The 15,642-nt window shown below is 50.6% G+C and overlaps 1 protein-coding gene across 1 annotated transcript; it reads left to right on the top strand.

Moving 5' to 3' along the window:
- Nucleotides 1-13,421: 13,421 nt before the first annotated feature.
- Tacstd2 (tumor associated calcium signal transducer 2) lies at nt 13,422-15,184 on the top strand. The gene has a single exon (XM_003464050.4). It carries the CDS (start codon nt 13,570-13,572, stop codon nt 14,521-14,523), a length of 954 nt encoding a protein of 317 aa, XP_003464098.1. The 5' UTR covers nt 13,422-13,569; the 3' UTR covers nt 14,524-15,184.
- Nucleotides 15,185-15,642: the final 458 nt, after the last annotated feature.

Here is a 15,642-nt window from a genome sequence, read left to right as displayed (position 1 = left end):
TCTGTGTAAACTCCAGGCTAACTCCAGATCAGTATGAGGATGTGTTCCTGCCAGAGTAGGGTCCCCTGTCACTCAAAGAGGTCCCAGTCAAGGGATATCAACCATGCTAGATTGTGGGTGGGGGGATCCCTAGAAAGTGGGACGGCAAAAGGAAGGCGTGTTCTCTTGCATTCACTTACATTTAGGTGAGGTTACACCAACCATGTCTGGTAGTCTTTGGGGTATTTTTATAATTTCTAATGCTCTCCCAAAACGTGTCACTTGTGTGAGTTTGGTGTTGCCAGTCCACCCTCAAACTTCCCTGGGGTCGTTGCTGTCTCCAGCTTAGAAGAGGAGGAGTCAGAATATGGTGCAAAATTAGAGTAAAGGTTATTTGTGGAAGGAAGTGGTACAAAGCCACTCTGAAGAGTGGGGGGCCTCAGAGCTGGGTAAGCATTAAATATGGGACTGCAGTCCTGTTCTTGGGGTAGGGGCCCCATCTCCATGACCCTCCCCTACCCCCTTGCCATGAAGGTCAGTAATTTCAGCGGTTGGCTTGTTGGCAGGGCTTGGGTGTTGGCCTACGACAGGAACTTGGATAGGCGTGGCAACCTGCTGGAGGAGTTAGGATAGACAATGTTGCTAAGCAGAGGCAGAAGTAAGACCACAGATTGTCTGTTTCAGAAGAACCACAAACTGCTTGAAAACTGCTTGTCACTCATAGCCACAGGGGCTACTTTTCTTCTTTAGCAAGGCCCACGTCCTCTTCAGACTCTACCTAAGGGTCCCATCTTCCCCTTCAACAGGGAGCTGGCAGCCAAAGTGGGGATCTGTCTCTCAGCTGCTATCTTCCAGGCTCAGAGTGACTCCCAGCAACAAACAGACTCACCTGGTGGCTAAGTTGCTGAGAGCCACACAATCGAGATGTGCCTTGCAAGCCAACCCTATGTCCACAAGGTGCCTACTGTCACCTGAAGCACAGAAATGGGGGGGAGGCCACTTCATTCCAACTGCAGATCCTGCAGTAGGTGCATCTGCATAGGGAACTAGAGCATACCCAGAACTCACACTACAAAGGAGCCTGCCAAGTGCGGCTGTGAGCTTTTCACACTGGTCACACTAAAGGGAAGTCAAGGTAGGTATCAAGGGATAATGGATCACACCGGCCAAGTCCAGAACGCTCTGCTCTTCCTCTTCCCCGCCAGATCCTGATAATCCTCAGATTGGGCTGAGTCTGCTGAACAAGGCACTCCCTGACCTCCATTTTGCTTACAGGCACTACCTCTTCCTCGCCCCTCTGCCCTGTGATTTCTTCCTTTGCACCTCATACTCCTCTTCTCCAAGAATGTGCCTGCTAAGCTCCAGGAGAGCAGGGACCCTGCCTTGCTCACCCCGTATCCTCAATAGTGTACGCTCTGCAGGGTGCTCTGTGGTCTCTTTATGTGGAATGAACGAATATGTTGAATGAGCAGGTAAGTGAATGCACAAGCAGAGGGCGGCAGCAAGCACCCGGGAAGAGTGTAAATAAGGCAGTGCAGGTGCTGATGGAAGAAAAGTCCCTTGGACATTGGAGGGCCTGCAGTGTCTGTCATCCATCATGCAGGGATTTGATACATGAAGTATTAAGTGTGGACATTCTCTTAAATCATTGTCAGGCTGCTATCATTGGGGGGAAAGCTACCATTTAATAAACAAACAAACAAAAAACGAAGTTTCCTAGCCTGTCATGGTGGTGTATACCTGTAATCCAGCATTCTGGGAGGCTGAGGCAGGGGGTAAATTCAAGCTCAACCAGGATAAGTTAGTAACTTAAAGAGGGCCCATTTAAAAATGAAATAAAAACATTTAAAAGGGCTGGAGATGTAGCTTAGTGCCAAGGCCCTGGGCTCAACCTCCCCTCAATCTAAGTTTCCTTAGCAGGTCCAAACGGAACCAAATTCTCCTAAGAGCAGCACCACCTGCTTGCTGGCATCTGTCTCCATGCAGCCCTGGGTCCCTGACCCTGAGGAGGCTTGAGCAGATCTAGGAGATGTCCAAGGCCTCAAAGAAGTGAGGCTGTCTGTCTTAGTTACTTTTCTCTGGTTGTTGAGACAAACTACCTGACAGCCAAAATTAGGGAAGGGAAGGTTTACTTCTTACAGTTTGGAGGTTTCAGTCCATATTCAGTTGGCTCCAAGTGGCACGGTGGCATGGCTGGGGGTTGCCACAAACAGCAAGTGCCAAGCTGCAAGAGAGAGATGCATCTTCCCCACTGGCACACTGTACGCTGGCTCCACCCCTAGGTGGGTGTAGCACTCATACCACCAATCCGAGCACTAGACAATGAACCAATCACAACGCTAGATTTGGCTGCCTCTATGATTGCATGAGGCTTGGCGAGGGAGGGCACTGACATAAACCATGACACTGTCTTTGCTCAGTGGTTGCCATACAAGTGCTCAGGAAAAACCAGGCCTAGGGTCCGGTCTCAGCCAGGGCTGGGTTGGGTCTGAACTCGTGCTCAATGCTGGCACTTGAACTATGGCCCATCTGTCTGTGACTATGGGTGGGGGCCTGAGGGAAGCACTGAAGGTGCTCAGTATCCCTGAGCAAAGTGTGTGGCATGGCAGTGCTTAGATTCTGATACAGAATCAAGTTGCCTGCAGCTCCTTTCAACTAAACAGAAAGACAGTGACACTGAAGTGACACAGGGATTGTCACAAATAAATGCAGAATTCACTTCTGGATTGTGGGGCCTGTGGCATCTTGCCCAGTGACCTGACCTTCCACCTGGATGTGTTGGTCAAGAGCATTCACAGGCAGCTGGGCTGGGGTGGTCAAGGTGAAGAATCTTCTGTGGAGCTTGGTTGCGACACCTGCTGTCTGAGTTCGCACTTTGCCCCAAGACATACATCACAGTCAACAAAACTAATGTTTCCAAGGTCATAGAAAATAGATGGGATGAGAGTGCCTCACTGTAGGTGTGTATAAAAATGTGTAATACGGCTATGTATAAAACACTGTAGCATTTGTGGGTACGCAGGGTCCTTCAGAACTGGTCCTGTACCCCAAACTTGCCTCATCTCCGAGTCCTCCTCTCCTCAACAAACTTAAGAAGCCTTTTCCCCTCCAATGTGTCTTCTTTCTTTTCTTGGATTAGCATAGTCATTAAGAGGCAGAGCCTGGGAGCCAGACTTTCTTACTTTAAATTCCAATTCTACCACTTGTGCCCTATGACCCAGGAAAGTTACTTTAATTTTTCCCTGCCTCAGCTTTTACTCCATAAAATGGAGATTAAAATATTTCTAATGGCATGACATCGTTGTGGGATTTAAATGAAGCAATTCATGTGGCACTTGAAACAACGCTTGGTAATTATAACTCTTTGAGATACCCATGGCCCTTCTTATAATTATTGTTGCTAATATTTGTTTATAGTGCTCATTTATTGTTTGGAGGCATTGCTTTCATGGGTTTCATGCAGTAAGTCAAATTATGGTTTAAATGATTGCTGGATCACAATTATTTCCCTCCTGTTCTTATTCTCAGGCTTTAAGTGTGCACAGGTTGATTTCAGGATGGTCCAAAAATGAAGAAATTAAATTTACCAACCATAAATGTCCACAATTCAAGAAAAGGGTCTTCAGCACTAAATAGGCTGCCTGGAGTGGTAAGCAGCCACTCCTAATACACCACTGTAAGTTTCACAGGACTGAATTCCTTCCCTTGACAAATGACAGCAGAGTGAGCCTCAGGACTAGGGGATTCTGTGATTTAGTGTCTGTGTGACCTTAGATCCTTACTGCTATCTCTTCTTTTTGCCTGAGTAGTATCATCCTCTTCCTATGTCTGGTTTCCCTTGTGGTCAGATAGCATCTGCAATGGCAATCAGGATACACACATCTTCTTTCACATCCAGTGATGGACAGAGAAAGGCTGGATCCCCAGTGTGGTTCACTGCTGGTCTCCATGGGCTTCTTCTCCTGACTCATCAGTCCACATCACCTCCAGCCTCCATCTGCCCCTGGCATGATGACTGGGAAGGGAATGATACTGGGAGTTTGTTTAGACCAAGCAGTGGGGATGGAAGGGCACTGGAGACTCAGCTGCCATGGCCTCTGTAGGGATCATATAGGCTTTGAAATGACCCAAGGACCTTCCAATTGGGACTGTCTATTGCTCCACCACAAGTAACAAATGTGACTTGGAGACACCAACGTTTACATGCCATGATTTCAGGCAAGGCCCAGCTGAGAGAGACATTTCAGCTTCATGTGGCTTTGACTGGGGTTGCTCTGTGGGCACTCAGCTGGTTGTCATCCCTCGTGTGTGGCTTCCAGGTGGATGGGAGCTGGCCCTGTCCATTGCCTGCATCCTCAGGGCCTCACCATGTGACCTCTGGAGCTGGACTGGATAGCTCAGTTCACCACCCATCTGCAAGCAACAGTGTTGTGAAATTAAAGATCAAATGGTGTAAACGCTATCTTCAGTGCAGTAATTAACCCAAGCAATGGACATGCAATTTTAATGATCTGTTTCTCTTCATGCTCACTAAGGTATCCATGTTGTCTTGCCCTCTTGAATGAACCACATCCTAGGAGAGTTTAAAGGCCTAGAACTGGGAGCCATCTCTGGAGACCAGGGCTGGGATGGGCTGGGAACAGGACATGAACACGAGGAGGGATGATGGCCTATGGCTTCCACTGCAGAGCGCAGCCCCATCTGTGTCTGGGCAGGCCCACACCCAAGGCTCTTCCCTCGGCAGGTGGAGTGCTGTCCTCAGTGCTGACATCCCTTTTGCATACACAAGTAGTCTTATTTGGCTCAGGTATCCAACCCTGCTGGTATTTTTCCAAGAGAGTGAATCTTCTGCAGTGATGCGTGGACTGCCTTGCCTCAGCCTCCTGGAATGTGACCGCATTCCTTCCCCAGGTTGGTCTCTCATTAATCAGCCTGACTGGTCCTGCTCTAGCAGGCAGCCTGCCAGACATGCACCTGGCATGGGCACTCCCACTGAGGACGGGGCAGCCTTTGGTGGTTAAGAGCATGGACTTTGGAGACAAAAGAAGTTTGGATGCTAACTCCATCCGTTACTAGCTATGTGATCTTGGTGAAGTCACCTGTCTGCCTGAGCCTTAACCTTACTTACCATAGTAAAGCCAGTAAATACCAGCACCTATTGTAATTCTAAGTGTGTTTGTGAGGATTCGTTAGACCACAAACTGACATGACAAAGAGCTGCATAAATGTTGAATATTAATTTTCTACCTGAAAACTTCCTTTGCCCTTGGGAGGTAATTCATTTCTCCAGGATGGAACAAGGTTGGAGGGAGGGGGAGGAGGGGCTTGAGCACAGAGTGCACCCCAGGGTGTATGATGCAGGAACTTGGCTGGCACATCCACCAGCCCGTGTTGTGTGTAACTCTAGTTCCAGTACCTGTGGATGGGATGCAGCTGGTAGATTGGACAAGCCAGGTGGAAATCAGGCTCTGACACTCATTTGCTATGAGATGCTGGCAAATTCCTTTTTTCTGTCTGAGCCTCAGTTTCCCACAAGTAGTGGCAGGACCCACCAATAACACTTGCTATGTGAACTGTATGAACTAATGAAGGGCAAAAAGGTTGAGCTAGGTGATGCTCAGTCAGTGTGAGTTTCTTCATCCTTAGGGATGGCTGGTTGAGAGCAGGGATGAGAGAGAGAGAGAGAGAGAGAGAGAGAGAGAGAGAGAATGTAGGGATGTGCAGGGGGCACCTGGGCATCAGGACCCTGGAGGGGCAGGTGTCTCGCTCATGCTCAGGTGGTGGACCCCCTTCATCTCTGACATTTCTGGGCCTGAGGCATGGGAGGAGGAAGCAAAGTTGGAGCAGGAAGGAGTCACAATTGCATTCTACAGGACATCATGCCCTGGCTTCTGCTCTGGCACCACCACTCCTTCTCCATGTGTCTTTCTGTGAGGGCAAATTAACCAAGGAGGTGAGAGTTCAGGGCAGAGGTGGAAAGAGAAAGGAGCTCTGGGGAGGAAAAATTTTGGTCCTTTACAAAAACTAAATTATCTGGCCTTGTATAAAAAGTTTGCTAGTCCCTGTTCTAAGTCTTTAACATAGACAAAGGGTCCTGAACAATGACCCTTTAAAGTAGGTTACTGTTAATTTTCCCCACTTTATTGATGGACAAACAGAGGCATGAGAGGTTATGAAATTTACTGAGGTAAAATAGGCAGTACATGGCGAGGGCAGGAATGGAACTCAGGCGAGGACTTCTGAGCGCCTCTTAAGACCAGACTGCCTTGGGCTCTCACTGGCTGGCTGTGTGCACTTAGACAGATGACTTCTTTGTGCCTGTCCAAGGCAGGAAGGCAGTGACTCCATCAGAGGGTTCACTGTCTAAGCTGAGGTAGAGAATGTTAGTGAAATGAATGAACTTCAGGCAGTCTGTGACACTCCCAGAGGGAACCATGCATTAATATGATAGCTGCATTAATTTGGAGAGAGAATCAAACTTACTCAGAAATGGATCCGAGCACCCATAAGACTCCTTGCCGAGCTGGTCTTCCTGGGAAACCCTCTCTGCCCACAGCATTCAGCAAGGTTGTCCGCCTGGGTGGTCATTTTGTCAATCATTTGTTCTCTCTTTAGGTTTTCTATCCAAATGTTATCTAGTAGGTGTTCATCTCCAGCTTAAAATAGTAAAAGCAGGCAACAGTGACACAAACAGACAAATCTAATAGCAAGGTACGCTTTTCTACCAACGTATTCTGCAAACCCAAGTAAATATCTTATTGGTGGGGAGCGCAGAAGCTGAGGTTCATAACCCTTGCTGCACCTGTTCATGCTTCGGGATCAGCACAGGTACATGGAGCCCCTCCCCTGCAGTGGGGCTTGTGTGGACCGTGAGCTCCTTATCTGGGGCTGGGTGCTCCCCACCGTGTTCTCTGCCTGGTGCAAGCCTGGCATGTGCTGACAGCCTGGCTCCCAGTCTCTGGGAGGAAAGGTGGCTCAGGATGCGAGTGCCTTTGTTCTGCTGGACCCTGGTTGCCTTCCAGTGTGCAGCCGCCCATGGCCTTGGAGAAGCTGGGAAGCACAGCCCCACATTCCCGGCAGTCATGGTTTGAAAGGTTACAGCTGAAGCTCTGCTAATAGTCAGGACTTCTCAGCTGAATCCAAAGAAATGAATCCAATTTCTTGCATCCCACTGAAGCCTAGAGGAACAATGGAGATTTTGCTTGCCCTTTGTCTTGGATCCATACACCCCAGAATTAGAAAACAATGAAGTCTCTTCTTCCCAATCTGCTTCATTCTTCCCAGACTTGGGCACTGCTCTTCTCTCCCACTCTCCCTTCCCTCACTTGTCTCCAGTGTCTAGTGACTCACAAGCATGGACAACAGGAGAGGAGTACAACTCCTCATCTCCTGAGACCAGGGACTTCAGGGCAGGAGAAGGAGAGGGCCACCCCGGTGCTTGGGGCTAGAGTTTTCCTTTTTAAAGAAGAATAAAAAAACTACCTTGTCTAGGTGTTACAAAGCTAGAGGTGCCCAAGCACTGTGCTGTTGGCCCATAACAGGCTCTCTTTAAGTTGCAAGTAAGTAGTGCTCAGGAACCATCTGCTCCTGTGAAGGAGGAGTAAACTAATTTAGGGCTCCTCCCCCTTCCTGGGCTGAGCAGGGAGAGGTGACACAGCCGGAGCCCAAGCCTTTGCCTTCCCAGCATCCTGGGCTGGTCTCATGATGTCATTTGCTGGCCTGGGCCTTGGTGGAAACAATGCCTGCTACAGTCTAGATGTGAGGCTGGCACAGGAGAAGGGATGAGGAAAAGGGGAAGTTTCATCTGGAGAGATTCGTGGAAAGGGGCAGGGAGAGAGCAGAAGGCAGGAGGAGGAGCTGGGGACAGAAGAAGAGCGGCATCAATACCAGAGAAGCCAAGGAGGAAAATGTAAGCCATGTGTTCTTTATTGGTCCAACAGCAGATGCTCAGACCAGCTGTAACAGTTAGAGGGGGCACAGAACACTCCTAGGGATTGTGACATGCTTTCTGGTGAAGTGCCTGGGGTCAGTGTGGGCTGGCTTGTGGACAGGGAAAGACCTGGGTCACCATGGGAAGCATGTGATTAGCTTCATGGGGTTTGGAGCAGGAAGTGCCCTCTCTGGGTGATAGGCTGGAACATATGTCTGGTAACCCTCTCACTAACCTTAAGGAGCACTGCCTGAGTCACAGAGAAGCCTGGCTTGGTGGGTGGTGGTAGCACACCTGAGATGCCCTGTACCCACCTTCCTCTACCTTATTTGTGCTAGAAGTACTCAGAAGCAGCATGACCTGTGCGCTTCCCTCCACACATCAACTGGCTGCCCAGCGCCAGGCAGCAGCCCTGTGATTCAGCCGTGTCAGTTCTAGCAATGTGGCTGCTGCAGGCATGCCGGGACAGGATTTCCCAGTCCCTCTTCATCTGTTGCCAGCTCCCTCGGAAACTGAAGAGTTACTGGGTGTTTACCTCCCACACACACACTTGGAAAAGAAACTGGCTCCCCTGAAGCAGAAAACCAAGCAGACAGGGGGATCCGTGTACACATGGTTGGTTTGCCCCTCATGAAAAGGAAATCATGAAAAGAAGAATGTGGACAGGTGATACTGCATTGAGACGGTGACACATTGTCAGGTGCAGTCACACTCACTTTTCAAGTCCAAATGAACTACAAATCCTGGCAAGACCAGAGACTTCACACCAACCTTGCCTATAAACTGGAGCAGGGCCCCACCCAAACAAACAAGTACAAACATAATGTTTGCCTTCCCAGAGAAATGAGACAGTCAGATACTCCCTGGGCAGCCAGGTCCCTGCCACACCCCGTGTGTCCCCCGGCCTCTTCGGTCTATTTCAGGCCCCTGAGCAAGAAACTCAACTATCATGGGAAAATGTGCCCCCAGACCAGAGTGCAAACCCCTTCTCAACTGATCACTACCTGTGTGACCCCAAACCTCAGCTCCCAGCTCGGGTGAATGGGGCCTAGAGTAACTGTAGGGTTGCCAGGGAGATTTATGACATGATGAACACTAATGGGAATCTATATGAATAACAGAAATTATGGAAACGGAAAAAAGACAGAAGTAAAATACAAATTTAACCCACAAATACTTCTAAAACTTTCTTTGTGGCTTTGACTTAACATAAAAGTTATTAGAAACATTTTAGACAAACAAGGAAAGATAAGGGAGTTAGGGAGATTGATATTTCTCAACAGGAAAGGGCATTAAAGGATGGAGGTTGGGAGGAAGAGAGGGGAAGGGGAAGAAAAAGAGAATTGAAGGTGTTTTATGCCCAGGTACCAACTCCTCACATAGAATGTAAACAATATGAACTGCACACATGGACTAGTAAATGAAAATACAGAGTGCACTCACTCCCTGGCTCTTTCCAATTCTAATACTCGCAGTACTGAGCTACATGTTTAAAGAAGTGAGACACTGAAGACACAATGGAATACCCCGTTCTGGGTGCTCCTGCTCCACAGCCCTAGCTCCAGGCTGACTTCTTGGGCTCCTTTCCTCCATCTTAACAGTGCACAGCTGACTTCTCTCTGTGTGCTTCCTGCTTCTGCCTGAAGATTTACCTGCTTCCTCCTCCCACCATGGCCAGCCATCTCAAAAGATGCTCCTTATTGAGGCTCCAGCTGATAGTGGTCAGGCCAGAGGAGTGATGAGTGCTCTCACCATCGATGGACAGTTGGCAGACACCACACCACGGGGTTCTCATATCTCTAAACGGTAACCATGATCCATGTTTTGGAAAGACAGAAACCAAGAAGGACCTGCCCACGACCCAGGGCTAGTAAGCGGAAGCACAGAATTCAAATGCAGGCTGTGCCCTCGTAGCAGAACAGAAGGAGCAGGTCTCTCCACTGCAATGAACCCAGTTAGTGACCCCGAGGTCCTAGGATTTTCAAGTGTGGGCTCACAGATGTGCCCTACACAGTCAGTTTTCTGTTCACTCTTTATGGAACCAGAACTTTCAGAAGTACTTGCACAAATAAAAGAAACAAAAAGAAAGGAATGCCCAGGAAGGTAGGAGAGGAGTTTAACCTGTTTCATCCAAGACTTAGTAACATCTTTAATTTCTATGCACCAGGAGATGCAGTCAGGAGACCCAGATTCCAGATGTGATCTCAGCACTTACAAGCATGTGACTGCAAGGAAGCAGGTCCTTCCCTTCCCTCATGAGGCCTGTTTCCACATTTGTAAGATAGGGGGGTAATAATATCTTCCCTGCCCACAGCCCAGGGGGTGTTTCAGGGACCCTGGAAGATAATGGGGCAATAGTGAACATGTCAGTGCACCACTTGCATCTAGACAGTCTGTGCTACCAGTCCTGGGAGGTTGAAGGGTGGGGCCTCTCAGCCCCCCTCCCAGCACCCTCCTCCGGGGACTTAACCTTCAGCAGCCCCGTGATCACTGGCTTTGTGAAGAACCCTTTAGTGATTATTCAGCAGGCTCACAATCCTGACAATAACTGAAATTATTCTACTTAGTACATGCCCAACACTATGCTGGGTATTTTGTATTTTTTGTTAATCTTGAATCATTAAAATAATTCTGAATGCTAAGTGTTGATTTATAAGTTAAAGACAGATTTATTTTTTGTGCTTGCTTTTTATATACTAGACTCACAGGTTGATTTTAGTCTTACACCAAGAAAAACTGGACAATCACTGAGAATTTATAAAACAGAGCACTAGAATAGCTGATGTATGTATGGTGGGGTGAGTTCTCAATAACAAGGTGAGAAATCATTCCTTGCACAGGCATTATGGAAAGGTGGGCATTATTATACGTCCTTTACAATGAAGGAAACTGAGGGTCGGAGTGGTGATAATGTGGTCAAATCCACACAGGCACAGGCGGTGAGGCCAGAGTTAGAGCCTAAGGCTTCGTAGATCCAGTGTGTTTTCTTTCACCCACTCCATACCCTTGCCTGTAGAATCCCTGGCTGTGCCTGGCCTCATCACACTGCATCCCTTCTCCCTGCACTCACAGCCACCCTGCCCCAGGCTTCCCTGAAACTGGGTGTCAGGCAGGTGGGTGAGGGAGAGATGGGGACCGGTAGCCTGGGCAGGTCTGAGCCTTAGAGTAGGAAGTGCCAGGATGGTTTTTGTGAACACTCCTAGCAGGGGTATGGAGCCAGGAGCACCAGCAGTGACTCCAGCCCAGGACATGTAACCTAGGCACCTGCCCCACAGGAGAACTTGGCAAGCCTGAGTGCGTGGATTACCTTTATGGAATGTTTTGGAAACAGCAAAAATTAAAAAATAAAGAAATGAAACAAATACATTATTTACTTTGAACTGGGCAGGGAATGGGCAAAAACAGAAGGGAGAATTAGCCAGTTTGTGTGTGCCTTTGGGCAAAGCCTGGCAAATCCCAATAATTAAGGGAGGAGTTGAGGGAGGGGGTGAGAGTCACATTGGGGGTTCAGTTCATCTTCCCACTGAGGATATCTAAGCCATCTTCCTAGGACCTCAGTGCAACTTAAAGAGCTTGAGGCATGGGCCCCAAGAATGCAGGGCCTCCTGATGCCCAGGAGGACTCTGGCAGGACAGCCAGAGCTCTGCCAGTGACACAGGCTTGTGGCTGCCTAGTCAATCCTGGAAAATCGAGAAGATGGGAAAGACATTTTAAAAATAAAAAAAAGTCTAAGATTTTTAGTATCTTGGCATTTATAAAGCTTTGGGATCTAGTGCTTGCTCTACTTAGCTTAGAGTCTCAGAATAAGCTATAAACTACAGACAGTCACACTCCACTTACTGATGAGGGATGGAAGCCCCTGGGAGGTAGTGTGTACTGATCCTCATACACAGGCACAGGGAAGCGCAGTCCTGGGTGCAGTACAACATGAGGGCCTCTTCACCAGGGAGGGGATCCTGAAACTGAGCAGAAAAACACAACCATGCACAAAATAGGTAGAGAAGGGCAGACTCCAGGCAGATGACTTTGCAAAGACTTGGAAACCCAAGGAAGGCTAAAGAGTTTAACAGGAGCAAGATGACCACAGTTGCAATGACAGCAGCCAACACCTGTTTTTTGCTTACTATATGCAGACACTGTCAGAACAAACTCTTTTCTAAGCAGCAGTCTTCACTGTCTACATTAATTCTCACACCTTTCTGTGAGTAAATGCTGTTTGCAAATGAGAAAACTGAGGCCCAAAGAAGTAGCTTGCTTCAAAGGTTGTCTACTAACAATCTTGTGTTATTTAAGAAGTATGAATTTCATCCTGAGATCCAGGAACACACATACAAGGAGCTGGAAGGGTCCAGACCCAGACCAGAGGGCTTGAAGGGTCCTGTGATCTAGAGAACTTGGTGCCAGGCAGGGTGGCCATGAGCAGGAGGACAGAAGTTGGAAGTGATAAGGCTGTTTGTTCCTGGAAGTCCTGCAGAAGGGCAACAGGGACAGAGAACAGAGGGACATTCCCAGAGTTGCTGGCATCAGTGGGTAAGGGCCTGTCCCTCACAGACATGTCCCTCTGCCCCCTGTACCTATGGAGCCCAAATCATAGGCTCCCATCTCCGGACCTTCCTAAGAATTGCTGCAAAATGAATGAGCCAGAGCCCCGCGTAGCTTTTAAGTGCCAAACACCATCCTTGTACTACTGGTAGGGCACGTTACCAGCTGAGCTATAAAACGTGCTTTAGCAAAGGACCTGGGAATAATTACAGCTTGCTAATTATTGTTAATTTTACTACCGCTTTGGAACTCTTAACTTTCCCAGTGATTCAAAGAGATTGCAACCCCTCCGTCCTATTAAAGGGGCCACACAATGGCAGCCCAGTGATTTCACACCCATCTCATGCCTTCCCGTGGTGCTCACATGGATGCAGAGAGGAGAAAGCAGTCATTTCCCCTCTTAGAATCACACTGCACTCAGAACCCGACACGGTCTTGCCAGCTCTTTCAATCCCGTTTAATCTCTACTCAGCAGACGTAAACGCTGTGTGCGAGCTTTTCATGCACTGAAGACCAGGACATCTGGGTTGTAGGTGCGATGTGCTGACTGACAGAACTGCTCCCTAACTTTTTCCTCAGGTCCCCTAACAGCCAGGTAGACGGCTTCGATGCCTCAGGACTCTGAAGGAGCAGGGCTGGGCGAGCTCAGGCTCCGGGCAGCATCCTGGAGACCTAAGAAACGCGGCTGAGCGCCTGCCGGCCGCGAGACAAGCAGAGGGCGCGATGATGCAGGCTCGGGAAAGGTCTGTGTTAGAAGGGCTGCGGAAGGCAGAGGGCAGCGGAGGGGCTCGGGCAGGGCCGGCGTAGGCAGGAGGGAGAGAGCGGCGCGGCTGGGAAGTGCCGGAGCCCGGCGGGGTGGCAGGCGGTGCCGGGCGGGGCGTCGCCCCGGGGCCGGGCCGGCAGTATCGGTGTCCCTCTTGGCTCTCGGTCGGAGGAGGCGGGGCAGCGTCCCCGGCCCCGATCCTATCGCGGGCGGCGCAGGGCAGGCTGCGCCCTCCGTGGGACTGGGCGTGGGGTGGCACCCAAATTCCCCAGCGCACCCGCGGCGGGCGGGCGGGCGCGTCGAGGGCTTAAGAGCTCGGGAGCCGCCGGCGCCAGACGCCCCAGCCCGCCGCAGCATGGCCAGGCCCCCGGGTCTCACGCCGTTCCTGGCGCTCCTGGCGCTGTCCGCCGCGGCCCGTCCGGCGGGCGCGCAGCACAACTGCACTTGCCCCACCAACAAAATGAGCGTCTGCAGCCTCGACGGCCCGGGCGGCAGCTGCCGGTGCCGCGCTCTGGGCTCGGGCGTGCTGCTTGACTGCTCCAGGCTCACCGCCAAGTGCCTCCTGTTGCAGGCGCGCGCGCGCGCTCCTCCACGGGGCCGCTCGCTGGTGTCGCCCGGGCCGCTGGCGATAGTCGACAACGACGGTTTATACGACCCGGAGTGCGACGGCGAGGGTCGCTTCAAGGCGCGCCAGTGCAATGGGACGTCGGTGTGCTGGTGCGTGAACTCGGTGGGCGTGCGCCGCACTGACAAAGGCGACCTGGGGCTGCAGTGTGCCGGCGTGGTGCGCACGCACCGCATCCTCATCCACCTGCGCCACGGCCCGGACGCCGCGCTCAACCACTCCTTCCTGGACGCCGAGCTGCGGCAGCTGTTCCGCCAGCGCTACGGTCTGCGCGCCGCCTTCCTGCACGCCGTGCGCTACGACGCGCCCACGATCCAGATCGAGCTGCGCCAGAACGCGTCGCAGAAAGCGCCCGGCGACGTGGACATCGGCGACGCCGCCTACTACTTCGAGCGCGACGTCAAGGGCGAGTCGCTGTTCCCGGGCCACCGCGGCGCGGGCTTGCCAGTGCGCGGGGGTCCCCTGCCCGTGGAGCACACGCTCATCTACTACCTGGACGAGGAGCCCCCCGAGTTCACCATGCGGCGCCTCACGGCCGGCATCATCGCCGTCATCGCGGTGGTTTCGGTGGCCCTGGTCGCCGGCGTGGTTATCCTGGTGATCACCAACTGGAAGAGGTCGGGGAAGTACAAGAAGGTGGAGATCAAGGAGTTAGGGGAGTTGAGAAGGGAGCCAAGCTTGTAGGTACCCGGTGGGACTCGGACGGCTGGGAACCAGACACACAGCGTCCCAGGTCTCAGAGAGCACCCACTTCCTTCTGGGCCGCAGGCATTGTTTCTGTTCCTAAGCCCCTGCCTCCTCCAGCTCCTCACTCAGTGGGCTTGATGGATCTGGGTCTCAGCCACACCGCTTTCTGAGTTGAATCTTGAGGGACGCACTTCTAAAAGTCCTTTTCTTTGGGTCCAAAGTCAAAAAACAGGACTGAGTTACCCAAGGATGGCGCAGGATCAGCTGTAAGCACCAAGTTTCCAGCAACCCAGCGTCCTCCGCAGGTGATGGGAATCAGTCTGGGAAGGGTGCTGGCGCTAGGTTGAATGATTTGATCTCTCCTGAATCCCTGGGAAGAGAGGACTCATTACTAGAGCCGGTGTAGGAGGCCTAGCCACCATCGTTTAGGTACCACCGTGTGTCTCATCCCCAGAAAGAATCCTGTCTCCCTGCCTGAACGCATTTTGGGGTTTTTTGAGGCCTCACTGCCTGGCAGTCTCCTCCTCAGCGCACCCTGATTATGGCTGATAATAGTAGAGTTTTCTTTTGTAAAATGTTTGTACATATGTCCACTTTGATAATGCTGCTGTGATTTTTTTAAAGACACGAATTTAATAAAACATGGGAAAGGCACAAATGAGAAGCCTCCTGTAATTTCCACAATCGCCGCCCCCCCCAAACTGTAACTCTTTCAGAAGTGACCATTTTGTGTTGACACTGGTGTTTCTTATACTGTCCTGTCTACTGAAAATGCTGCTCTTCTAAGATTATTTGGAAACAGCCTTTAGACTGCAGGGGGTGGGCCTGTGGGAAGCAACTTCCAGGGCCTTGGAGAGTCCAGGCACTTCAGCTATCCCTAACAGGGCTTCCCACTGTGGAGAGAACAATTTGAGAATTTGTTTCCCAAGCTGTTTCTCCTCCTGATTTAATTTTCTGCACTAGTGACTGCAGAGTTAAGCTATGAATACCTGTCCTCTGGCACTCAGAGTGGAAAAGCACTTCCATGTATATGATCTCTGAGACACTGACTTGCTGGAGACAATGGTGTGTTGACAAGACCTGAGTTCAAATCTTGCTTGGTTGGCTAGCATGTCA

Source organism: Cavia porcellus, unplaced genomic scaffold (assembly GCF_034190915.1).
Source record: "Cavia porcellus strain 051 isolate PalLab524CR breed Dunkin Hartley unplaced genomic scaffold, mCavPor4.1 scaffold_25, whole genome shotgun sequence".
Taxonomy (NCBI): domain Eukaryota; kingdom Metazoa; phylum Chordata; class Mammalia; order Rodentia; family Caviidae; genus Cavia; species Cavia porcellus.
The sequence above is the reverse complement of the archived record's forward strand: the minus strand, read 5'-3'. Positions and strand labels throughout refer to the sequence as shown.

Coding starts and splice junctions, on each gene's coding strand:
- Tacstd2 (XM_003464050.4), top strand. CDS start 13,570: ATGGCCAGGCCCCCGGGTCTCACGCCGTTCCTGGCGCTCCTGGCGCTG.